This window comes from Enhydra lutris, unplaced genomic scaffold, assembly GCF_002288905.1.
Source record: "Enhydra lutris kenyoni isolate GAN:26980312 unplaced genomic scaffold, ASM228890v2 scaffoldscaffold34, whole genome shotgun sequence".
NCBI classification, from domain to species: domain Eukaryota; kingdom Metazoa; phylum Chordata; class Mammalia; order Carnivora; family Mustelidae; genus Enhydra; species Enhydra lutris.
The window spans coordinates 29,734,010-29,758,543 of record NW_019154118.1 but is presented as its reverse complement, the minus strand read 5'-3'; the positions used below and the strand labels follow the sequence as shown (position 1 = coordinate 29,758,543).

Genomic DNA, 24,534 nt, shown 5'->3' with positions numbered 1-24,534 from the left:
GGGGGGACTCTGGGGTCTGGGGCCCCTGCGGAGACTCGGGTTGGTTTCATGGGGGGACTCGAGGAGCGCCTCCTGGGGGAGCGCGTTCGCCGCGCAGGGGAGCGGGACCTCGCGGGGCCGTGGGGCCGGGGGCCGGGGCTGCGTGGCGCCGCCGCGACCCCGCGCGCTGCTGGGGAAGCGATGACTAATCGGCGGCTCGCCCTGGCTCTGGAGTCCGCCCCGGGGACGGAGCGCGGCGTTGGCGCAGGGCGCCCGCTCCGCGGCCGGTGCGATCCGGCTCCGGGGAGAGACTGTCGGGAACGGGTTCGCACTCCCAGCGCTCCCCCACATCTGTTTGCTTAGGCCTGCCTTGCTGCTGCTTTTTCTTTTTGAAAAGAACTTGCTTCAGGCTAAACTTGAGCATAGGAACTTTGCCCAAAAGTTAATTGGTTTTCCAAATACTGCGATGCAGTTGGTCCAGTCGGGCTGTAACTTGAGTGGGAAGAAGAGTGAGCGCCCCCATTCCGCTTCCCCTTCCGCTCCTGCTTGCCAGGCCTGTTGTGCGCCCTCCTGCCGCAGACCCAGGGCTTTGGGAACCTGCTGGCGAAGGCCGGCTTGGGGAGCAGGAAGGAGAAACCTGGGAGCTGCCGGCCTGCGCACTGCAGCTTGGCCGGGGGGGGGGGGGGGGGGGGGGGGGGGACACTTTTCCTTCTCCCAGGCCTGGAGGTGGGTCCCTGGAGTCATTCCGGGGAAACGTGTGCTGGTGTTGCCTGTTATGGACGACACAGTCGGGTGCGCGCTCCTCCGTAGGGTTTGAAAGCAGAAGACACGTAGGAGAGTGAGTTTCTCATTCTGTGGCATCTGTAAGCCATAAAGACCCGCAACTGAAACGTTGCAAAATTCTAGTAAATAATCACGAGAATTATGTCCAGCAGCTTATGGATTCATATTCTATTCATAATCTCTAGTTTTGTTTTTAATAAGTTTCTGAAGGAGGGGTTGCGCCTCTGTAAGTTTGATTTTTAGTTCTGCTAGTGATGTCCTAATTCGGGTTTATTCTGATTGGAAACTCAGCAGTGGGGCTGACTTTAAGGCATAAATGCCTCTGCTGATTGCTTCTGGTCTCCAAGGAAATTCTTACTTTAGTAATCAAACCCTAATTCTAATGAGGAATTTAGATGGCTGTGCTGGATTGTGAATGGTGTGAATGTGGGTTATAAATACTACTGTCTACAGACGGTTGGCTTAGGTCCGTTCGTGTGTATGTATGTACATATATACACACGCACACATGTACGAGAGAAGCTCTCACACATGACGGAAGTGAGGCTCTCAGAGGTTGGTATCTGTTCACTGTCACAGTAGCCTGTGCAGACTGGAACTCCCATCTTTGGGGTCTGGATGCAAACTTTTTTCTACCCTTCCACCATTGTAGTTACATGTGTATATTTTTGTTGCAGTTGAGCTGTTTTCATTTTTTTCATCTGCATAGGAATACATGGTTGGGTTTTCATTTCATTAGATGTCTTAAGAGCATTTGAATGATTCTGAATCTCTTGCTTTCATTAAAAATCACATAGTTTGGTTGGGGCGCCTGGGTGGCTTAGTGGGTTAAGCCTCTGCCTTTGGCTCAGGTCATGGTCTCAGGGTCCTGGGATCAAGCCCCGCATCTGGCTCAGGTCATGGTCTCAGGGTCCTGATCGAGCCCCGCATCGGGCTCTCTGCTTAGCGGGGAGCCTGCTTCCCTTCCTCTCTCTCTCTGCCTGCCTCTCTGCCTACTTGTGATCTCTGTCTGTCAATAAATAAATAAAATTTAAAAAAAAATCACATAGTTTGGCATTGGCCCTGCCGTTGGTCCATGGTGAGAAAAAAATAGCAGTTGTCCAGTGTTTAGGGTTTGGCCTGGAAAGAAACACGAACCACTTAAAAGCTAGCTGAACAAGAAAAGAGAGAGGGTATAGTTACCGTATTCCTTAGGTTGTGTTATACATGGGACATTTCAGAACTCAGAATAGCACCCATAATACCCAGGTCTTTTTAGAAATTAAGTTTTAGGGGCACCTGGCGGGGCTCAGTCGGTTGGTTAACCATCTGCCTTCAGCTCAGGTCATGATATCTGAGTCCCTGGATCTAGCCCCAAGTGGAGCTCCTTGATAGCTGGGAGCCTGCTGCTGGGAGCCTGCTTCTTCCTCTGCCCCTCCTCCCACCCCTGCTCGTGCTCTCTCTCTCAAATAAAGTCTGTTAAAAAAAAAAAAAAATTAAGTTTTAGGGCAGCTGGGTGGCTCAGTCTTTAGGCATCTGCCTTCTGCCTTCAGCTCAGGTCATGATCCCAGGGTCCTAGGCTGCGTCCCCATGTCAGGGTCCCTGCTCATCAGGAGGCCTGCTTCTCCCTCTCTCTCTGCTGCTCCCCTATTTGTGTTCCCTGTCTTTCGCTATCTCTCTGTCAAATAAATAAGATTTTTTTCAAAAAACATTACATTTTAAATCCAACATACTGTAGAAATGTTCCATTCATTATGTTCTATTTTCCTTTAAAATATACAGAAGGCACATCTAATGTGTGCTACGTAGAGCTTAATTTATATGGACTGCTAATCTGTAAAGTTATAAATGTTTGTGTGAGTACACTTTAAAATCACACAAAGCATTAAAAAATACACACTTATAAACCTATATTCCTTTGTGTCAAACTTTAATTTTTGCATTTGGTACTTAGACATTTGGTTGCCATGAAATCCTGTCAAAGATTAAAGAGACCCTCTTTAAAAATAATTTCTAAGAAATTTTTATCTTATTCTTCCCAATAGGCCAGTACTGATGGGGGCACCGGAGGAGCCCTGACCCCGCAGCATGTTCGAGCTCATTCCTCACCTGCTTCCCTGCAGCTGGGCGCCGCATCCCCAGGGAGCCTAACGCCCACCGGGGTGGTCTCGGGCCCAGCAGCGACCCCCACCGCTCAGCACCTTCGACAGTCTTCTTTTGAGATCCCTGATGATGTCCCTCTGCCGGCGGGCTGGGAGATGGCAAAGACGTCCTCTGGTCAGAGATACTTCTTAAAGTGAGTGAACATTGTGGAAAGCTCAAGAAGGTGTTATCAGGATTTAAAAGTCATTTGTTTGTATGTTTTACTTTATGTCAAACTTAGTTTTATCTTAATATAGAGATCCATGATATATACATATGTATACACATGCACACATAATTTTTTTTTCATTTAACATGTAATAATTACTTGCTTCAGCTTGGGTTATATCTTAAAAGCTTGATTGATTCTTGGTTCAGAGCCTTTTAATAATCTTTTCTTTTGTGGCAATTTGAATATTCTCATTTTGACTTTGTTCCAAATCTATTAATTAGCTTAGCTTAAAACTGAAAGAATACTATGAAACGTTTCAAATTGTGGGAATTACAGGCTGACATCTCTTTAAATGAACATTTTATTGGCAGAGAAGAACTACAAAGTAAGTAGGTCTTCTTTGGGAGTCAGATTTTACAATAGTCGAGGTTGTCAAATGACACATCCTTTAGCCGCCGTCTGATGTGATTGATTCCCCCCCCCCCCCCACCTACAGAGAACCAGGAGTTTTCAGGTTGATACAGTCGCTCCACGGCAAACTTCCTTCAAGCTAGCAGGTCCTCAAGACAGAATCCTCTTCTGGGAAAACAAAAACAAGGCCATTGTGGTATTTATTTTTATGAGACTTCTTGTCTTTGACAAAATGGCAAAATTTCATTCAGGCTGAAAAGATCAAAGTTTTTATCCTTTCTTACTTTGAATTTGTAGGTAATACCTAAGTATTTTTATCTGGCTTTTTGGATTTAAGTGTATAAAAAACTTTTTAATTATAGACTGAAACTGATGTTTTTTAAAAGTTGCTTGCTTCTTGTTGTTTAATCAGGTAGAGATAATAAAGTTAAAACCAATCCAAGTTTTGATTGAGATCGGTCTTGACAGTGGACTTGTCCGGCAAATGTAACATCTGTCTGTTAGATCAGATAATACAATTAGTGATCTGTTTCGTTGTGTGAGTCTTAGTAAGTATAGTGCTTGTCTTCCCAGGCAGTGGTGTGTAATGTAACAGGGTTTTCAGAGAGGCTTGCTTAGAAGAGTGAAGAAAAAAAGTTTCATCTTCAAAAGTTTCTACCGTTTTTTGCCCCCCTCTCCTGTAACATTTTTCTTCTTTTTAAAATTCGTTTTCTGGTGTCCTGGTATCCATTTCAAAGGGTCAGGTTTCAGCCAGGACAGTAAAGGGCCTGAGACTGGAAAGTCCACACAAGTCTGGCAAACTCATCTGCATTAGCAAGATCGTCTGTTCTTAAGCAGACGGCCAAAGTCCATGATTGAAAGAGCTGCTAGCTGTGAGGGATGTGCCTTGAAGGGACAGACCAGGTCCTTGGAAGGAAGAAGAAAGGCTGTACTTTTTTGAACCTCTCCCTGCTGGGTCACGTGCTGACCTGGGGAGGTTTTTCAAACAGCTTAATAGCGTGCTTGCCTCCTTTCTTTGACTGATGCTGTAGCTAAAAGTATGAGGTTAAAGAGCAGCGGTTATGTTCTTCTGAGTCTTTTGTATCTTGTAACAGTTGCTTACAGGTGACATCTGCCTACGTTTTCGTTATTTTGAGTGATCTTGTTATTTTGACCTGAAATAAATACTCTGTGTGTCCATTTTAAAAAGTTTCCAGTGGTTTTTCCTCTGAGAAGGAATGTGTCTCTTAATGATATTGATAAAGGGTAGATAAGGAAGGATAGACACGTCTATACCACACCACCTAAACACCCAGTTGAATGGGTCTGTAGGGAAGGTAAACCAGGCCAAAATGATAGGGAAAGTTATGCCATGTGAAAAATGGTTGTAGGGGGTGCGGAGAAACTTACCTGGAAAGAAAAAAGAGGAGAAAGAAAAGATGATTGTTCTTACCAGATGAAAAGGAGAAAATTAAAAAAACCAAAACCAAAAAGCATGGCTGTTCTTTAGGATTTTGGGGGGGACTTTCACATAGAAGTTAAATTGGGCTTATTATATGATAAGAAACATGAAGATTTGGGACTCCATGGACAAATTTTCTCATATCAGACCTTTCAGAAATACAAGGATTTTTCCTGAGGGATAGGTGGAACCATGGATTAGTTGGTGGTTGTGAGGAATTGTAGAGAGGGCCCCTAAATGTTGGTTTGTGGACGATGGCTACTGTGGGCTTATAAAATTTTGTATTCTTCTAAAGGGTATCTGCTTTATGAATCATACATAATTTGGAGAAGTTACAAAAAGTTTACATCCAGTTGTTAGCTATTTTTGTGATTTTTATGGGTTGTATCAGTTGCCATGAGTGACTTATTTTTGTGTACTGCACAGGTAAATGAGCTCATTGGTATCTGTCCTGACTATGAGTCAAAGATGATGGTAAACGAACCTTCTTTCGGAGCCAAATTCCTGTTGTCTGAGTTCATTTTTATCCTGGTTTTGATGTTTCCAAGTCAGGCTCTTTTGGGGAACAATATTTATATTTTTCTTGTGTCTGCAGAAGATTCTGTTGCCATCAAGATGTAGAGTGCAGGGGTGCCTGGGTGGCTTAGTGGGTTAAGCCTCTGCCTTCGGCTCAGGTCATGATCCCAGGGTGCTGGGATCCCGCATCGGGCTCTCTGCTCAGTGGGGAGCCTGCTTCCTCCTCTCTCTCTGCCTGCCTCTCTGCCTACTTGTGATCTCTCTGTCCAATAAATAAATAAAATCTTTAAAAAAAAAAAAGATGTATAGTGCAGATTTACACTAGTTACTTTCTGCTCTTTTAATAATGAAAAATTGTATTTTACTATAAATACCTTTTTATTTTTTTATTTTTATGTACATCTTTTTAGATAATCATTGGAACTAAGTTTTAAGTTACAAAGTATATAATTTTTTGAGGTTTATATTTGGCATGAAGAAATCTGTGAATGGTCCAAACATGTAAGGTGATGTAATTTGATTGAAAACATAGAAATGTTGACTTTGGAAACCAGTTGTCGCCTTGTGACCGTAGGTGGGTGACTTTCTGAAGCCCGTCAGCCCCTCTTCTAGTTTCAAAGCAGCATAACTACTGAAGGGTTATAGGCAGGTGATCATTGCTATTTTTGAAGCCCTCCGTAGCTCAGTGAGATCTGGAGAAAAGATGTTTCTTAGCCTGGCAAGTGGTAAGGTAGGAAACCACATTTATCACCAACACGTATTTAAGCTCTGGTTGTGAAGTATGTGAAAAATTCTGCATATTACGTGTAATATTTGTGCTCAAGAGTTTACTGTTTTAAAACTGATCTTGTCAACATTGTATATGGAACTTCTGTTTCGAAAGAATTCTTCTCTGTATTACTCTGAGAATTACTGCCTTCTTCAGCTGTCTTACAGTTTTCCTGCAGGAAATGGTTCTTCAAGTAGGTGGTCAACAACTTCCTATTTCTTTATAAGCTGCTGAATGACTTCCTGAATTAGTATTCTATAATATTTCTGGTTACAAGGAGTGTTTTTTACTTCTCAGATTTTATTTTACTGAATCTGATACCTTGTAACTGTTAATGGTAATAGTTAACAAAAAACTTCTTGTACATAATGTATCATATAGAATTATAATATGGTTTAAGGAATCTCAGTGATCTTAAATGTTTGTAAATTTGCATTGCCGTAATCACGTTCTTCTAATTTTTAAAGATGATTTTGCTTCATTTCTGTTGTCATTCTCTGAATAACTGGCCACAGTGTTTTTAGTCCTTGAAGATTGAAGGTTTCTTGTGGCTGTGGTTTGATTAAAAGTTATACTGAGTATCTTGATCCACATTTCAAAAAGGTATTTTTCCAGATATTCTCATCATTGCACAGCGTATAACTTGGGCTGTATTTCAACGGTAAATGAACTTGAATTGCAGATGTCATTGATCACTGTAATTGGTTGCTTCTTTTTTTGCTACTTTATTTCAGAAGTGTGTGTTCCACTGCCCTAATTAAAGCTACCTCAGAAATGTATTGATTAAAGGAGAGGATTAAACCATTTCCTACTGTAATTTGACGTGTGCTTCTCCTACCACTTGCCCGGTGGGAGACTGGAAACACAGCATATGTTACCATAATACAGATTGGATGTGTTAAAAAGGAAAGTCTGCGGAGAGAGTAAGGGTGTCCTGTTTTCCGGTTTCTTGATACGACTGGGGGAACCCCAACGACTGCGCTTAGAAATGGGGAGCTTGTCATGTTGCCGTCGAATGTTCAGTAAGCTGCAGAAAGAAGACCGTTCCGGTTGCCGGCACAGTCTGCTGGCCGAGGGGAGGGCGGCGCGCGCCTGTGGGTCTTGCTGGGGAGGCGCAGTGCACGGAGGGGCTGGTGACGCTTCGCCCGGCGCCCCCAGGAGAGATGCTGGCCCTGCTCAGTGGGTGGGCGGCGAGGAAGAGGAGCCCCACGGCCCCCCACGGCCCCCCCACGGCCCGGCACTGGTGAGGGCGGCTGTGGAAGACGGCTGGGAGGCAGCGGATGTGACGAGTGAACGGAACGCGGAGCTGGATTTCTTCGCTGAGGAGAATCCCGGGCGGCTCGCGCGGAGCTGAGGAAGGGAGCGGACGCGCGGGCGGCGGGACGCGGCGCGGGCGGCTGCCGGCGTGGCTCGTTTTCTCTGAAGAACGCCTTCCGCAGAGCCTCCCGGTAACCGGGACGAGGACACTGGGGAGCCTGTGAGTGGCCGGAACTTGAGCAGACGTGCGCGGACGGCGGGAGAGGAGCGCGTGGTGCGGTGACGGGTGTTGCGGGGCGGTTAGGAGGAGGACGCGCGTGGCCGCCGCAGCGGTCTGGCTGCTCGGTCCGCGGTCGCCGTCAGCCCTCAGGACCTGGCGGGCGGCGGGCGCCGGGTTCGGTCTGGGACCGAGCGCAGGGAGTCGCTCCGCGTCCGCGGTGAGCCTCGGGGTTTGCCTCGTTCACCGCCTCCGGGCGCGGGGCCGGCGGTTGGACTTGCAGGTTGGGGACAGGTGAGGAGCGGCGGCTGCAGGGAGGCCTCGCGCGGCGCGCTTGTCCCGGGCCGGACCGCGGGCGCTGGCGGGGCCGGCGACGCCGCTGGCACGGGCGCCCGCACGGTGGGGGGCGCTGCCCTCTGCCAAGGGCTCGACCCGTCTGAAGCGCACAGAGAAGTTCGGTCTGCGTCGCGGCGCTGCTTCCCGTTCTCCTTCCCCGGGAATATCTCAGACCAGGAAAAGTGTCCGTCAGTTCTCTCTGGGCTCGGGCACGAGGAACCGGAACCCCGAGCGCACCGGTTGCTGGCACGTCGTTCGTCCGAATCCGCGGAAAATCCCGGCACAGCGCGGGTGAGGGCGCGTGGCACACAGCCAGGGGCTGCGCTCGCCCTGGGCCGCGGAGGTTCCCGGGGCCGGTGGTCGCTGCGCGCCCGCTGGGCGCAGCCGGGTCCTGGCGTGGCGGCGCGGAGGTGCGGGCTTGGTACAAGCTCTTTGCTTCCTCTCGCGGCCGCTTCCTTAACCTAGAGTGGGGGGCGTAAGGTAAGGTCTCCGAGTGACCAAGAAGGGCGGCCAGGGAGGTGCGCGCTTTGACGAAGACGGTGCGCTTTGGGGTGTGCAGCCGCGAGGGCTCCGCTCAGTGCGGGTCTGCGGTCGGCACGCGGGCGGGGCCGGAGGGTCGCTGCGGGCTTCCCGCGCATCTGGAGGTGCCTCTGACGCCGAGCAGTTCTGGGGAGGACCTACCCGCCGCCCCGCCGCCGCCGTCTGGGAGGTTAGGGTGAGGTGGGGGTTGTCCTCCTCGGTAGGACTGTGGGGTTGTGTTTTACATTCACAAAATTGTGCTCCCTCTTCCTCCTCCTCCAGGCAGCAATCAGAGGTGGTGGATTTTTAGTAAACTATTTTCTTTGATTATGAAAGTGACGTGTTCATTAGAGTGAATTGGAAAATTCCGGAAAGGAGAAACTAGGGGCAGAAGACCTAGATTCTGCCAAGGAGAGGAGTTTGAAGAGTCTCATTATCAGCCTCACTTATCAACTTTTGTTTTGATATTTAATTTTGAGGGAAATAACATATACATAGATGGAGAAAGCCCCTTAGTACGGTAAGGTTTATAAAGAAGAAAGGCACTTCTGGCCCACTTTTCTCTATCTCTGGCTTGGATTCTTCCCAGGCAAACACTTGGAACTCCTTTGAGATCTTTCCCCTCCCCCACAACTTAAGAAAACTCCGTATTTATAAAATGTGCAGCACTGCTGTTTCTTAAAGTTTCTGCATCTCCTATAATCCTCTTTCCTTAATCCCTCTAGTATAATTTCTGTAATTTTCTTGTTAGGTACTTCTACGGCGTTAAGGCTCTTTCCGGCTTGCATGAAGCTGAACTGTATAATGTATATGAGTTTCTGAATAGCTTTGATATTTTCTTGGAATTGTTAATTGCCTTCTTTTTTCATTAGTGTTTCTGTTTTGCCCCCTTGGAAACAACCCCGACTCCTTCCTTTGTCTTTGCGCTCTGGATTAGGATGATTGCTTCAGACTGTGGGGCTCCCCTCCATCTCCTCCTGGCAAGTCCCCGCATTGCTCTGGTCTGCTGGGAACAGTGTTGACTGTTTCTCTTGGTTTGCCCACTCTTACAGTTGTCTCGTTCTTCAGGAATTTGCTGAGAAAAGGGGTGGGTGGGTAGGTAACTGCACTGAGATCCTGTGTGTCCAAAAATAATTCTGTCTGTCGACATTTGATGGGCAGTAGCTTGTAGAATTCAAGGCTAAGATTATTTTCCCTTGCAGCTTTGAAGGCAGTGCTCCATTTTATTTTAGCTTCCAGTTTTCTCATTGAACAGTTAAACCCATTTTGGTTCCTCTGGGGATTTTAGTATTTTTTCTTTTTATCTTTTGGTGTGTGTGTGGGGGGGGCTTCTTAAATTTCAGGATATGCCTTGGTATGTACATTTTTTAATTCAGTGTAAGGATTTCACGGCTTAGAAAGTCAGGTGTCTCTTAGGTCTGCGGTGCAGGTGCCCAGCTTGTCCCTGGGTCCTGGGAAAGATTTCTTTCATCCATTCTTGGATGACTTCTTCCAGTCCCTTCTGTTTTCTTTTCCTGGAATTCCTGCTCATCAGTATAACTCTTTAATTTTATCTTCTCTGTTTTTCTTCCCATATCCTTTTGTTATACCTTCTGGAAGTTTCCTTTAACTTTAGCTTTCAATTTTTTAATCATTGTTTTGTTTTTTTCCCGGAAGCTCTTCATCATTCTTAATTTCCAGGGATTCTTTTTCTAAGCTCATTGTTCCATTGCAATTTTTAATAACATGCAGTTCTTACTTCACGGGTGCAGTGATAGAACATCTCTCTGGGGATTTTATAGTGGGTGTGGTTTTTTGGTTTTGTTCTTTCCCTTTTTTTTCTGAGCATGGTTGACATAGTGGGTGTTTCTTTATTTTTTTTCTTAAGATTTTATTTGAGAGAGAGAGCTTGAGCTGGGGGAGGGGCAGAGGGAGAGGGAGAAGCAGACTCCCCGCTGAGCAGGTGGGCCCACGCGGGCTGGATCCCAGGAGCCCGAGATCATGAGCTGAGCGGAAGACAGACGCTTCACCGACTGAGCCTCCGGGTGCCCTGTTTTTTGTTTTTTGTTTTTTTTCTTCTGTTGCTTTTGGAGTAATATAACTGGGACCAACCAGGCCCTCAAGTTGTGCAGGGCCCTCAATGTCCCTTCTCCTGTCGTGGCTGGTTTCTGCAGACGGAAGCCTGCCATCCTCTCCCGAGCAAAGCGCGCTGATGCCGGTGGGTCAGGCTGATGCCTGTGTCCGGGGCACAGCAGCTTCGGGGGCTGCGTCCCTGCTCTTGGCTGGGCTGGGGTCTGAATCCAGCGCCTCTGGGTCCGTTTCTCTTTGACATAAATTTCCATCTCCCGCTTGGGCTGGGAGGAGGGTGTGCAATAGTTTTTTTAAAAGTTGTAGGTAGAATGAATTTTTGTGAATCCAATTTGTAACTATTAGGGTAACTGTGTAAAGTTGCTGCATTCCTAAGCTTCAGCCAGTGACTACTGACAGTTTCATACGACTTGACCTACGTATTACAGGATCACTTTTTTTTTTTAAGATTTATTTATTTGAGAGGGAGAGAGCATGAACAGGAGGGGCAGAGGGGGGGAGAGAGTGTCCAGTCAGCTTGACTCTGAGCGTGGAGCCCGATGAGGGGCTCAATCGCACAACCCTGAGGTCATGCTTTGAGCCAAAACCAAGAGTCCAGTGCTTCACTGACGGGGCCACCCAGACGCCCCTGCAGATCACTTTTTAATGAATACTTCAGTAAGTGCTATTACTAGACAGATGATAATTCAGTCACATCTGTCCCCTCAGTGACAGTTGTGCTAGTTTACGTCTTCATGTGTTAGAGGGAACTGTATGCTTTGACAAGGGAATAGGCATTTTGCTCAGAGGGCTCGGATTCTGAAACCTTGTGCAGGGAGAGAAGCATGGAAGACCTCACTTCTGTTCCTGCCTGTGACTGTGGGGATGCTCCTGCTTGTAGGTCATTTCCAAGTTCTTTGTCTGGTGTACACAGCTGTAAAGTAAAACGGCCTCACACAATTATCTCGTGTCTTCCTCCCCCTGGTTTGCATTGGTATAGATGGTCTTAGGGTAAAGAAAACATTCGTGGGTATCTAAATGGCTTAGATATTATTGGTGTACTTGGGTTGGTTCACCCCAGAGGTATATAACTTGGTTTTCTCTTAGTTTTGGCAAGTGCTTTTCCCTGGCAAGTACTCATTTTTCAGTAGGTTATCGTTGATGTCTGTCATAAGATAACACAGAATATTTTCTACCTGTGGTTATAACCATGAAGTGGTTAGAATTTCATGCAAACTGGGTTTAGTTTTGAATAGATTCACCCACAGTAGTGACTGAGATGTGTTTAAGCCCCTTTGTCGTTGACATCATTGAATTTATCCAGATCCACTTTTTCAAGAGCCTCTGCCTTGATTAGGTAAAAATCAGTTACATATGGAAATCCTTTGTGGAAGAAGAGGAAGAACACCTTTTAAAAAAACCACATAGGGGCGCCTGGGTGGCTCAGTGGGTTAAAGCCTCTGCCTTCGGCTCAGGTCATGATCCCAGGGTCCTGGGATCGAGCCCGGAGTCGGGCTCTCTGCTCAGCAGGGAGCCTGCTTCCCCCTCTCTCTCTGACTGCCTCTCTGCCTACTTGTGATCTCTCTCTCTCTGTCAAATAAATAAAATCTTTAAAAAAAAAAAAAAACACATAAAATCCTACATGACCAACACAAAACCAGACCAGAGCACTCTAGCCATCAGAGAACAGTGTGAAATGATACCAGAAAAGGGGATAATTTTGGATCGGAAAAGGTATTAAAATGTTGTATGGTGTAGAAGAATAGAACAGAATCAATGTATCTTAGTTTAAATACGTAGAATCAAGAAGTATATTAAAAGTAGCCAAATGCTAAGGTTAGGAAAGAGCTTTAGGACTGGAGATTGCTGAGACCTGCCTGGAACTAATCCTTACCAGTAATGGGGGTCACAGTTAAAATATACTGAACCCTCCTGCATAACTTTTTTTTTTTTTAAGGCCCTCTGGGGAAGAGTTGGCCAAAATACAGATGTTTCTGTTTTTCCTCTACACATGTTCAGACTGATACAGGTTATGTTTCCGAAATCGTGTAGTTTGGATGGGCTCCAGATGATGTAATAGGGTCATTTGTAACCCTCCCAGCTGCGCATGCAGACTTTCGTGTTAGGACCGCTACACCTCTCTTCTTCGGGTGACAGAATGAACACTGTTACTAGACAGTGCTATGTGAAAGTCAAGGTCATCGTCCTCTGCTTGAAGACAAAGCATGCGCTTGGGCTGCCTGTGTGTGGGTTTCCAGTTCGTGTCTGCCACACTGTAGGTGAGAACTGGCACAGCCTGTCAGTAGCCCGACTCGCTCCCCTTGTGTAAACACAGTGTGATTTTTCTCTGGAAAGATTCCTTGGTTCTAGATGGTGTGTGTCGGGTCACTTACATTGAAGCATGTAACTGCCTTTCTCCCTGCCCTTCTTTGTTGTCGTCTTTGAGCTCAGTAGACACACTTAGAGTCTCTTGATTTCATGAGCCACTGCCTAGTGGATTTAGGGAGCAGACGCTGTCTTAAGGTTTCGCTGGGTCACACTCTGTGGAGTTAGGGACCAAATTGGGGACTGTGTCAGTCAGGACTGGATGGGTCCTGTTTCTTGCCCGTTATCTTGTTAGCCTTTTCCTTGCTGACTCTCTCCCTAGAGAACCTGCGGAGGCTAACTTAGCGTGAGCTCCGTGAAGTTAGATGTTCTGGCTTTGTCCCGCTGTATTTGTCGATGGCGACGTCTGCCGGACGCTCACTGATTTTAGAGCCTGTTGCTTGACGCCAGCCTGAGTGATGCCTGTCACCCTGCGTGGTTTCTGGGATGCTCACCCCCATCCTACAAAGATGCGAGAGTGTTAGCTTTTTGTATTCTGCAGTTAGTTTTAGAGGCTTGAGGTTGCTCTTAAACTCAGATAACCAGGGACACTAGAAAAAGACGGTGTGTTTTCCAGGTGCGCATGAATAGTAGTTCTACCTCAGGTTATTACAGGTTTGTTCCATGGACAGTGACCAGCTGAGTGCTTTTGAATTAGATGAAGCAGGAGTGGACGTGTTGTTGGAAGGTGAGACCAGTGAGAAGACTCCTGGGAGTCCAGGGGAGTAGTGAGGAGGTGGCAGCAGGGGGACCCTGAACAGGCTTCTCGTCCAGTCCCGCGGACGCAGTCAGCGATCTCTCCTCCATGTCTGCGGAGTGGATGAGTGGGGAGTCGAGACTGAGCTGCACACAGGTTTTCTGGGAGCTGCTGAAGGGTTTGCCCTTCTCCTCTTGAGTGACATTTGTGTCTTTGACAGACTCCTGCCCTTCATCAAAGTGAAACTGTTAACAAGTTAAATCCGTACCATGACTTTGGGCATTAAAACAAACAAAACAACAAAAACGAAAACAAAACAAAACAAAAATTTCCAACCATAACACTTGAAACAAACCAAACCAAAACAAAAATTTCCAACCAAAAATTTCCAACCATAACACTTGAAAAACCATTAAGTGGTTGGTCTAATTCACTGCTTGGAAAAAAAAAGTTTTTAAAAGTGAGGACCACCCATTACATGAACATTGTCAAACACAGTTTCAGCCTCTGTGCACGGTGAAAGTTTAGTTTAATGTTGCAGCCTATTTTAAGACTTTTTGTTGCTATTTTTTTGACAGTATTTGTTAGAGAATGCTAGTTGAAAGAATTTCTTTCCATTTTTTGGGTACTGTTTAAATGCAGCTTACCTTACATTTGCTTACCACGTAAACTTCATTAGCGCATGGGAAGTGAGTATGGGCCCTTTTCATATGTTATTTCATATGCTGCACAGATAGAATTACTAGTAAAGTACTGTGTAAGCAATTACAGTTTTTTACTTGTTATCATTATTATTTTTTATTTTTATTTATTTTATCTTTTAAGACATTTATCTATTTATCTGTTTATTTATTTACTCGACAGAGGGCGAGAGAGCATAGGAAGGCAGAGCAGCAGAGGGAGAGGGGGAAACAGGCTCCCCACCCAGCAGGGAGCCCGATGCAGGACTCGATCCCGGGACCCTGAGATCATGACCTGAACCGAAGGCAGAAGCTCAACCCACTGAGCCACCCAGGCACCCCTTATTATTATTATTATTTTTAAAAGATTGTCCTTGTTTGACACAGGGACAGAGAGGGAGGGAGGAGAGGGCAAGCACAAGCAGGGGGGCGGCAGGGAGGGGAGAAGCAGGCTCCCTGCTGAGCAAGGAGCCCCACGGGGCTCCAATCCAGGATCCTGGTAACAGGACTTGCCTTGAGCCTACTGCAGAGGCTTAACCCACTGAGCCATCCAGGCGCCCCTACCTTTTTTTTTTTTTTAAAGACTTTAAAATGTATTCATTAGAGAGCGTGCGCGTGAGGTGGCTGCCCTCCTGCCCGTGCTCCTGAGCCTCTCTCGGCTCAGAGGCTCCGGACCAGGTCAGCCCAGACTGTGCTCCTTGAGGGAAGGAGCTGCAAGGCGCCTTGCCCGTGTGTTGTCCACCACACTTCAATGGGAAGATTTAAAACAATGATGTGCAGGATAGATGAGTTACCGTCTGGGGCAAAAGAAACTCCAGGTGGAGCACAATCTCTTTGGAAAACGGTTTCTTCTGGAAAGTGAGATCTCGTTCTTTGTGAGTGATGGAATATAAGTCGATCAATGTTTCCTTTTGGGTTACCGTCTGATCGGCCCTGTTGTTTTGAAACCACTCAGTGGGCTCGACAGAATGTGGGCTTTCTGGTTACACGAGAGGGTTTGTGTTCACGAGTTCGCATCTAATTCGAATCATCCTCTAAAACTTGCCTCTTAGGGGCACCTGGGTGGCTCAGTGGTTAAAGCCTCTGCCTTCGGCTCAGGTCATGGTCCCGGGGTCCTGGGATCGAGCCCCGCGTCGGGCTCTCTGCTCAGCGGGGAGCCTGCATCCTCCTCTCTCTCTCTCTGCCTGCCTCTCCACCTACTTGTGATTTCTGTCTGTCAGATAAATAAATAAAATCTTAAAAAAAAAAAAAAACTTGCCTCTTATATTTTGTCAAAAAACAGTCTCATTTTTAAGTTACTTATCTCTGGATTCACGAGGTTCTGGATCGCCGTGGAGAACCGCGGCAGGAGCAAGCGCGGGCTGCGGGTGCTGCTCGGTTCGATGGCCGCGCTGCACCCCTGCCCTCCGGGTTCCACGGGGTGAGAAGGAGCCTCGCTCTTCCTGCTTATTGGTGTGGCTTTGTTCATTGAGGTTTTGGTACGTATGGACAGGGGAGTTGTCTGAATGGTGAGTCCCACGTGTGTATGTGACAACTCACAACGAGGAGGGCCGGGGCCGGTCGCTGGGCTGTGGCCCCCACACCTGTTGTCTGAGGCAGCCCTGGGGCAGTGCGGCTTTCCGAGCCCGCAGTGAACACATCTCCTACATTTAATTTCAGAACTAAGGACTCTAAAAACAGCTGTTCTTTTTTTTTTTTTTTTAAAGATTTATTTATTAGAGAGGCAGTGAGAGAGGGAACCCAAGCAGGGGGAGTGGGAGAGGGAGAAGCAGACCTCCCTCTGAGCCGGGAGCCCGATGCGGGGCTCGATCCCAGGACCCTGCGATCATGACCTGAGCCAAAGGCAGAAGGCTAACAACTGAGCCCCCCAGGTGCCCTAAAAACAGCAGTTCTTTTCTTCTTCATGACATTGAGTAGTTCATCCATTGTGATTTCTGGAATCTAAAAGTTGAAGTTAAACAGTGAATCATGTTCCAGCCCTGTGATTCATACTCCCAGAATGAGTAACATGGTTAGCAGGACATCCCTAGTTGTTCTCTGGAATTGGGAAAAGGGAGGAGGTCTGTGGTGACCCCTCCATTTTTGGTAGTGGAGCTGCATTAGGCCTAGGAGGAGGTTTCCCAAGAAGAAAGAGCCGCTATTTATGGAGCCTTTCCTCAGGCCTGCAATCTGAAGCCGGCAGAGCAGGGCTGCCTAGCGAGGCCGGGGTTCTGCCAGGGGCCCCTGCACTGCCCCCCCCACCATGCCACCCCCAGCCGGCCTGCCGCAGAGCTCCGGAGCTCGGCCCTACTGCTGCTGCAAGCCTGGAGACGAGTAAGCGGCTGTGGGGTCAGTAGGGAACCGCACCATCCAGGAGTATCGGTGACCCCGGCCCCCGCTCCCTTGTGCTTGCTTCAGATCAGCTCTTCTGAGCAAACGCAGAACCCGCCTGGCAGTTTCGCTTAAGCTCGCAGAACAGACGCTGGTAGTTGTGTGTGGCCGAGGAATCATGATTTGATGTACACATCCTGTGGACCCAGAGTCTGTGTTCAAGAGGAGTTCGAGTTTGGATTTTATGTAGCTTCATTGCTTACCTGTAAAACATTCATTTCTCCAGAGACTCTTGGGATGGGGTTTTTTCTTCTTTTTTTATGTGTGTGTGTTTTTAAGATTTTATTCATTTATTAGAGAGCACAAGGAGTCGGGGGGTGGGGGAGAAGCAGACTTCCCACTGAGCAGGGAGCCCGACCTGGAGCTGGGTCCTAGGACCCCAGGACCATGACCTGAGCCGGAGGCAGACGCTAATGACTGAGCCACTCAGGTTGCTGCTTTTGGGGGTTTTTAAATAGTGGTAGGAAATAAAATAGACTTGTCTGTGGGTTTTTTGGTCCTCATTGAATGAAATTGGGTTATCCAGATGTTGGAAATTATATTTGCTTAGATGACAGCAATAATGAACTGAAAATGAATGAGCTTCCTTCTTCTCAGGATAAAATTAATAGCAGTTTTATCTTCAACAGGATACTTTTAATCTGTGAATTTTACAACCTTTTTACTCTTTTGTGTCAAACTTTTTTTTTTTTAAGATTTTATTTATTTATTTGACAGACAGAGATCACAAGTAGGCAGAGAGGCAGGCAGAGAGAGAGAGGTGGAAGCAGGCTCCCCGCTGAGCAGGGAGCCCGATGCAAATGCGGGGCTCAATCCCAGGGCCCTGGGATCATGACCTGAGCTGAAGGCAGAGGCTTAACCCACTGAGCCACCCAGGTGCCCCTTGTGTCAAACTTATAAAACTTGGTAGCTTTTTTATAAAAATTCAGTCACAGTAATCTTCACCCTATTTAAAAAAAAAAAAAACATTTTCCCACTGTTTTGCATTCCAATTTCAGGAAAATTTTAAATGACTGGGAAAAATGGTTTTTAGTAATGCCTGTAATTTTAATGTCAAGAAAGCATCAATTCATAAAGTCAGGATTTATGTTATAAGAATTGAAATCTGCTTTTAATTCAAGTTCTCTGAAAGTGTTGATGTTTGTAGGTACGATAATGTAGGCTATTTGAGATGGGTTTCTAGTCTCAGACCTCATCTGGAGGAGATAAGTATTTTCTAACTTACTGAGTCTGCAGCTGTCCGCTCCCCCCACACACATCCAGAGAAATTTCTTAGTTTTTTTGTTTTGTTTTGTTTTGTTTTTAAGATTTTTTTTACTTGACGAAGAGAGACCTAAGCCAAAGGCAGAGCCCTAACCCACTGAACCACCCAGGCACCCCCTAATTTCTTGGTTTTTAACCTAAGCTGAGATTTTGGACATTTCTGTCATTAGCAAAATGGTGGCTTTTGGGAAGTGCTTTTTGGATTTCTAGGAACTATTTTGACAAAACACACATCTCTTAGAGTGTCTCTCCAGATTTTTCCTACCTCAAGTCTCCCTTATGGTCCCATCTTCTGCCTCCCGTGGGCCTTGCTGGGAGTCAGGTTGTACCTACAGACTTGCCACACCCCCACACCCACACTGGTGCTAGCACATAGTAACTGCTCACCAAAACTGGCTTTCCCAGTCATTTCAGAAACACCTGAGTTCTTTTCCTCCGTCGTGCTGCCTTCTCAAGGCTTCAGCGCCCTGCTCAGAGTAGGAACAAAAGGATTGAGAGCCACAGGGTCCCTGTCCTCAGGAGGCAGGGTGTGTGGGATGAGCTGAACAGTGTGAAAGGCCCGAAGTCACCTGTGTCAGTCACCCAGAAAAGGAGAGATTGCCGTATTGGAGGTTCGGGGGCAGTTTGGCCTGGGGTGGTTTAGAAGGATTTTATTCTACACTGAACAGTGACCTCTTTTGTTGACTTCAGTCTGTTTGTGGTTCAGTAGCTTTACATTCTGTGATTTTAGTAGATCCTACATCTGGCTTAAAACACTTTGGCCTCTTGAATTTCAGTTGCCTGATTGTTTGCTGCCCACCCCCAACCCCGGCCCCGTCTCTGTGGCAAGACCCTTTCCAGCTCAGCATTCTGTCTCCAGCACTTAGTGCGGGATTGGCCTGTAGTGAGTGTCCAGTGATGTGGCTGACAGGCGGACTCACCTGCCCCAGGAGCCTTGCTTTCCTCCTTGCTAGAGTTAGCGGAAAGCCCTGGGTGATCTCAGATTCTGTGAAGATCAGTGGCGACCTTCATGTGACTTCCCAGGTCTTTATATCGTATTTTCTGAAATGATGTATTTACGATGCTTTCCATTTAGCATGAAGTATACCAAGTTTACTAGATAATTAACCACTGTTCAGCAAAAACACTTAGTAACTTGGGCAACAGGAGGGATATTTTTAGAGGAGAGATATTTGTTATTGTGACTTAATTGTGGAGGAAAAGAAGTAAAAAAGCTCGAGGCTGACTTGAAGGGACTTAGGTATGAATGAAGATGGAATTGATATTCGGGGATGGAGTTAGGAAAGACAGGGCTGACCCTCCCTAGATGAAGAGTCCGTGACTCGTTTTGGCGAGTAGTTTTGGTAAGAATGCACACTGACTTTAAGAAATACTGGTTCTATTTAACACTGACACGTCACAAGTTGCTTCTTATCTAAAGACACTAGAAACAGGCATTGGAGATTTAAACTGGGACTCTTTCATTTGTGTCTTCTCGGTTAGCACAGAAGCCGCGACTTCGCGGCCGCCCCTGAGAGCCGGGCCAGCGCCCCGCGGCGCCGCGCTGTCTCTGCATCTTGGGGAGCTCTTCCTCGCGGTCTGCTTGAATTTTATTTGGGCTGTTTCGGTTGTCGCTTGTAACTCAGTTGTCTCCGCACGCGTGGTGGGCGGTGATGCAGTTCCCATGGGGTTCCGGTGCCTGGCCCTTGCGGGGCGACTTGCAGGACGCTCTACTCGGCCAGGACTTGGTGAAGACACTTCATTTCGAGCGTATGAAGCTTGTTTCCCGCGCCGCCTCCAGCAGCCGCGGTTCCTGCAGCCCTTAGAGTCGTGGGGTCTGGAGGACCTGCCGCGGCAGCCGTTCACGAGCCGGAGATCGTGTGGGTCCCGTCTGTGCGGTCTCGGGCTGTCGCGCGGGTCGCGGGCCTTCCCCGAGGGCTGGGGAAACATCCAGGTTCGCCCACAAACCCGTTCTGTTAAGTCTGTGGCATCTCCGTAGTTTTATAGAAGTTCTGTCGTTTCTGTCCCACCAGCAGGTTTCTCTGTCCGCACTGTGTCCCCGCACAGGTCATGCAGTCGTGAGCGCTCGTGTCGGGCTTAATGCGCACTGGCGGAGCTGGTGTAGGACGCCGTGTTCATGCACGTGTCGGTGCCGGGGAAAAGAGGTGCTTCGCGTCCCTTGGAAGCGCGCACCGGCACGCCCTGGCCGGGATGGAGGAGCTGCCGCGGCTGCGGAAGTGTCCCGAGTGTCACGGCGCGGGCGCGCCCCGCTGAACAGGGGTCGAGGGAGCCAAGGAGAGCGGAGATGGCGCCTGCGGGGCTGTCCCGCGTCGGCAGTCTGGCCGACCCTTCGCGCCCCGCCGGTGCCCGCGGCCGCCTCGCCGGGTCCCGTCTCCGTGCCGCGCGCGTGCAGGCGCCCGCGTGACCCGCCGCCTTTGCGGGCAGGAGCGGGTGGTGCGGTGTCGGCGCGAGGACCGCACGGCCCGCTCGGGCATCTCGCTGCATCCGGAAGTCGGCGATTCGGCCCCGGGCCGGCCTCGGCGGGGTGTCCGCGGGTCCCGCGCGCGCTCGTGCGGCCGGAACCAGGAGCCGAGGGCGCGCGCTCGCGGCTGGTCGCGTCCTCAGTGGGTCCGTGCCGCGGGGACTGACGCGCGCGGCGGCCCTGGTCGCAGAGCCCCGCGGGACGGCGGAGCGGAGAGGGCACCTGCGTGCGTGCGGGCAGAGGGCGGGCGCGGTGGCTACTGCGGGCTCCAGGCCGGGGATGGCAAGTTCCGGCGAGGCTGTTCCCGCGCTCCGGGCCCCGAGGCTGCGCCAGCCCATTGGGAACAAAAGCGGAAAATTCATGACATTATATAAGTGTGTTTACACCCACGCACACAGAACTTTTTCCCAACTCCGCCCCAGATTAGTTCAAGCGATAGAGTTTTTAACGCGAGCTTAGGGCTGACTGACTTCTGTGGGAGGGAAGTATTTCAGTATGTAACGCTAAGTAGGGAAAACAGTTTTATTTAAGGAAAGCTACCTCTTCACGATTTAGGAACTCTGGTGTTCTTTAAATTAAGATATCTGTTGTGTGATTTTAAATGAGGCTTACTGATTCTGCTACGATGCCTGCTTTATTTATTTTTTGTTTGTTTTTTAAAGATTTTATTTATTTACCTGACAGGTCACAAGTAGGCAGAGAGGCAGGCAGAGAGGGAAGCAGGCTCCCCGCTGAGCAGGGAACCCGACGCGGGGCTCAATCCCAAGACCCCGGGATCATGACCTGAGCCGAAGGCAGACGCTTAACTGACTGAGCCACCCAGGCGCCCTGGATGCCTGTTTTAAAGTACAGAATCAGCTTCTGCTTTCAGGAATTCAGCCTGGTGGTTCAAATGAGAGCGTGTGTATTGCAACATTATTTATCTATTTTTGTAAAGGGCTGTTAATCGCTTGGTGCCGCCCTGTCTGAGTTGTGTGCTTGTGGATTGTCTCCATGAAATCTCTGGATACCGCCTCTCATTTCTGCAAAAGTTTTTCCTATATTTTTAGCCCACCACCCTAGTGTGACTCTAAATTATTTAACAGAATATTTAGATGCCAGATCTGACTTGTAATGAGGTCGTTACTGCACACGCTGCTCCACACTCTTTGGAACCAGGGCAGTGTTCAAAAGCAAATGCCAATGTTGTTAGGAAATTTAATTCATTTATCCTATGTTTGGCCAAAACCTAGTCACTCAAACTCTCTTTCTTTGTTTCTCTCCTGTACCTAAGCACGTGGGCTGTTGTTTAAAAGAAGAGTTAGTATGTCCAATTTGTTTCCACGTTGTATTTCGAGGTTTGAAGTTTTGCGGGATACTTGGTCTTTGATGGGACTGTCATTTAATGCCTCTTGAATGATTCCGCAGGAGTGTTAGCACGGGTTGTAACCTGGAGTTGTTGTGTGAAATGTGAGACTGCAGCCTCTCGATCCAGAGGTCAGGAGTGTTGCCAACTGAACCAAACCGTGCTTTTCCTAAGAATAGAGGTACTGTGCTTAAGGATTGGAGTTCTGCTCGGTGGTTACCATGTTCTCCAATAATTGGTCAGAATCCCAGATAATCTGGTTGGTTTTGTGTGTCTTTTGAGTGGACGGGCAACTGTTTCTTTGTGGGGAGGAGAGGGGGAAATGTGCACGATTTCTTCAGCGTTTGGGAAGGAGTTTTTGGGGACCAGCCCCACGGGTCTGGGAGACGTGCCCCTACAGAAGTTGTCTCTGGTGTGGAGAGAAGTCTCTGTGGTAACGTTAGCCCTAACCAGCTTGAAAAGAACCATGTCGAAGTTTTTTCATTCTTGCGGACTTAAACCCTAGAAACCATCAGTGCTGAACTGAGAAAACAAAGAAGGCACAGAAAAGTTGGTGGGAAGTGTGAGAAGTAGGTTTGTCTGGGAGGCATGAAGTATTTGTAAAAGGTTGACCACAACTTTCTACGTTAGCTTGAACTGTTCACCATCCAAACACAGCCTTGCTGGCCTGCATTTGACAGGATTCAGGGTTCTTGTCCTCAGACCCACGTTGCCTTCTATGTATTCCTACTTTTTCTACTCCTTCGCTTATTCACCTTTTCTTTATGCTTTCAAAATTTGTGGTGTTTTGATGTCCAGATATTTTGGAGTCTTTCAGGACAAAAGTGGTTGCAAAATCATGGTCCACGAGAGAGTTACAGAAAAGAAGGCCTGTTCTTACCTGACCCGTGTCGTTAAGATAGGTCACATATTTTTGCTAAGGTTGGCTTAGTTGAGTCTGCTATGTGAAGGAGTTTGTTTGCTTGGTTATGAATTAGTGAAGACGAGTACAGGCAGTGTGCAAGTCAGCGAAACCACTCACCTGGAGATGAGGCTCCAAAGCCGGGTTCCCAGTCTCTTTCCACCTTGTTTCGGTTCACCATCTTCCCCACCCCCAGCGTGCACCCCAGTGAGTGTGTGTGAGTTCGGACACCTGTGCCCACTCTTAGGGCTGCTCACCTGAGGAGGTCTCCTCAGCCTTTGCCCATTTTTTATTTTAGTCATTTACAGCCCGGACACTGGCCCAAATTCTTCCTTAGCTTGTATTGACGGTGTGGACCTCCCCATGTCAGCTGCTATAGTTTTTTTCTTGTTGTTGTTTTTAAGTTCTACCCATTTACATTAGCGTGAGAATGCAGGGGACATGGGCACAGAGAGAGAGAGAGAGAGTTCCCAGCAGACTCCTCAGGGATCCTGAAGCATCGCCGGGTCCCAGGGCCCTGAGATCACGACGGGAGCCAAAACCAAGAGACAGATGCTTAACCGAGCCCCCCAGGCACCCCTGAGCTCTTAGGTTTGATCAAAGAGGGTGTGCAGCCCAATGAGAGAAGGCTCTGTGCTGGGACTTGCGCACACACAGCTTGTACGCTTTGGCGGGGCTGTAGCTCAAGTTCCCCTCCTGACATGGCTCCTGACCCGTGACCCCTGACGCTCATACGGTGTTGCATGGGATCGAAACACCTCATCTGGCTCTTGCTCTGTCCAGGTGAGTTTCTCGGGCGTGATTTACTTACACATCCAGCCGCAGTAATAACAGTGATGAGTAGCATTTGTCGAGTGTTGATTGTGTGCCCGGCACTGGCTTAATTCCTTCCCGTGGAGCCACTCAGTGAGTCCTCACAGCAGCTCTATTATCCCCATTTTATTGATGTGGAAACTAAGGCACACTTCCACCCAGGTCCTGGAGCACATGGGTGACACAGCAGGTTCCGGCTCTGTGAGGCTGGTGCCGGAGTCTGTGCTCTTAGCCGTTACTCTCTCCTGAAACCTAAATGAAGCTTTAGGCAGGCATTATGCCGTGTCCTTTCAGCTGCTTCTCATACAGTCTTCATCCTAGCTCTGTGGGGGTCTGTAATGCAGTATAATAGAACACGCCCACGGGTCAGCTGCACACAGAGATTTTAGTCCATACTCTGACACTATAAAGAAATAAAGTAATTTCCTGTAAGAAGCAAGTGTCCGCGACGATGCGGAAAAAGGGGAAACTCTTACACTGTTGCTGGGAATGCAAACTGGTGTAGCCACTTGGAAGACATTGTGGAGGTTCCTCAAAGAATTGCAAATAGAGCTACCCCACGACCCAGTCATTCCACAACTGGTGTTTACCCAAGGAGTATGAAAACAGTAGTTTGAAAAGATACATTCAACCCAGTGTTTATAGCAACGTTATCTACAATAGCCAAATTATGGAAGCAGCCCAAGTGTGCATCAACTAGTGAGTGGAGACAGACACACACACGCAGGAATATTACTCAGCCATGAAAAAGAATGAACCCTCGCCATGTGCAATGGCATGGATGGACCCAGAGAGTATTATACTAAATGAAAAAGTTGGAGAAGGACAAATATCATATGATTTCACTCATGTGGAATTTTTTTTAAAAATGGACAAAGAGAAAAAGAGACAAAAAACCCCCAGACTCTGAACTCCAGAGAACACACTGATGGTGACCAGAGGGGTGTCTATCTTGTGGAATTGTGGTAAAACAAAGCTTTAGAAAAATCTTTAAAAAGCTTTAAAATCGTCCTTGTGACTTTTCTAAGTGTATTGTAACTATGACTGTCTTTGATTATTTAGAATAATTAGTA

At 47.8% G+C, this 24,534-nt stretch overlaps 1 protein-coding gene across 1 annotated transcript in view; it reads left to right on the top strand.

The window, feature by feature from the left end:
- Window positions 1-2,708: 2,708 nt before the first annotated feature.
- LOC111153716 (Yes associated protein 1) overlaps window positions 2,709-24,534 on the top strand; it is a 100,257-nt gene continuing 78,431 nt past the window's right edge. Inside the window, 1 exon segment of the mRNA XM_022512894.1 lies at window positions 2,709-3,037. Coding sequence (XP_022368602.1) covers window positions 2,709-3,037 — 329 coding nt within the window.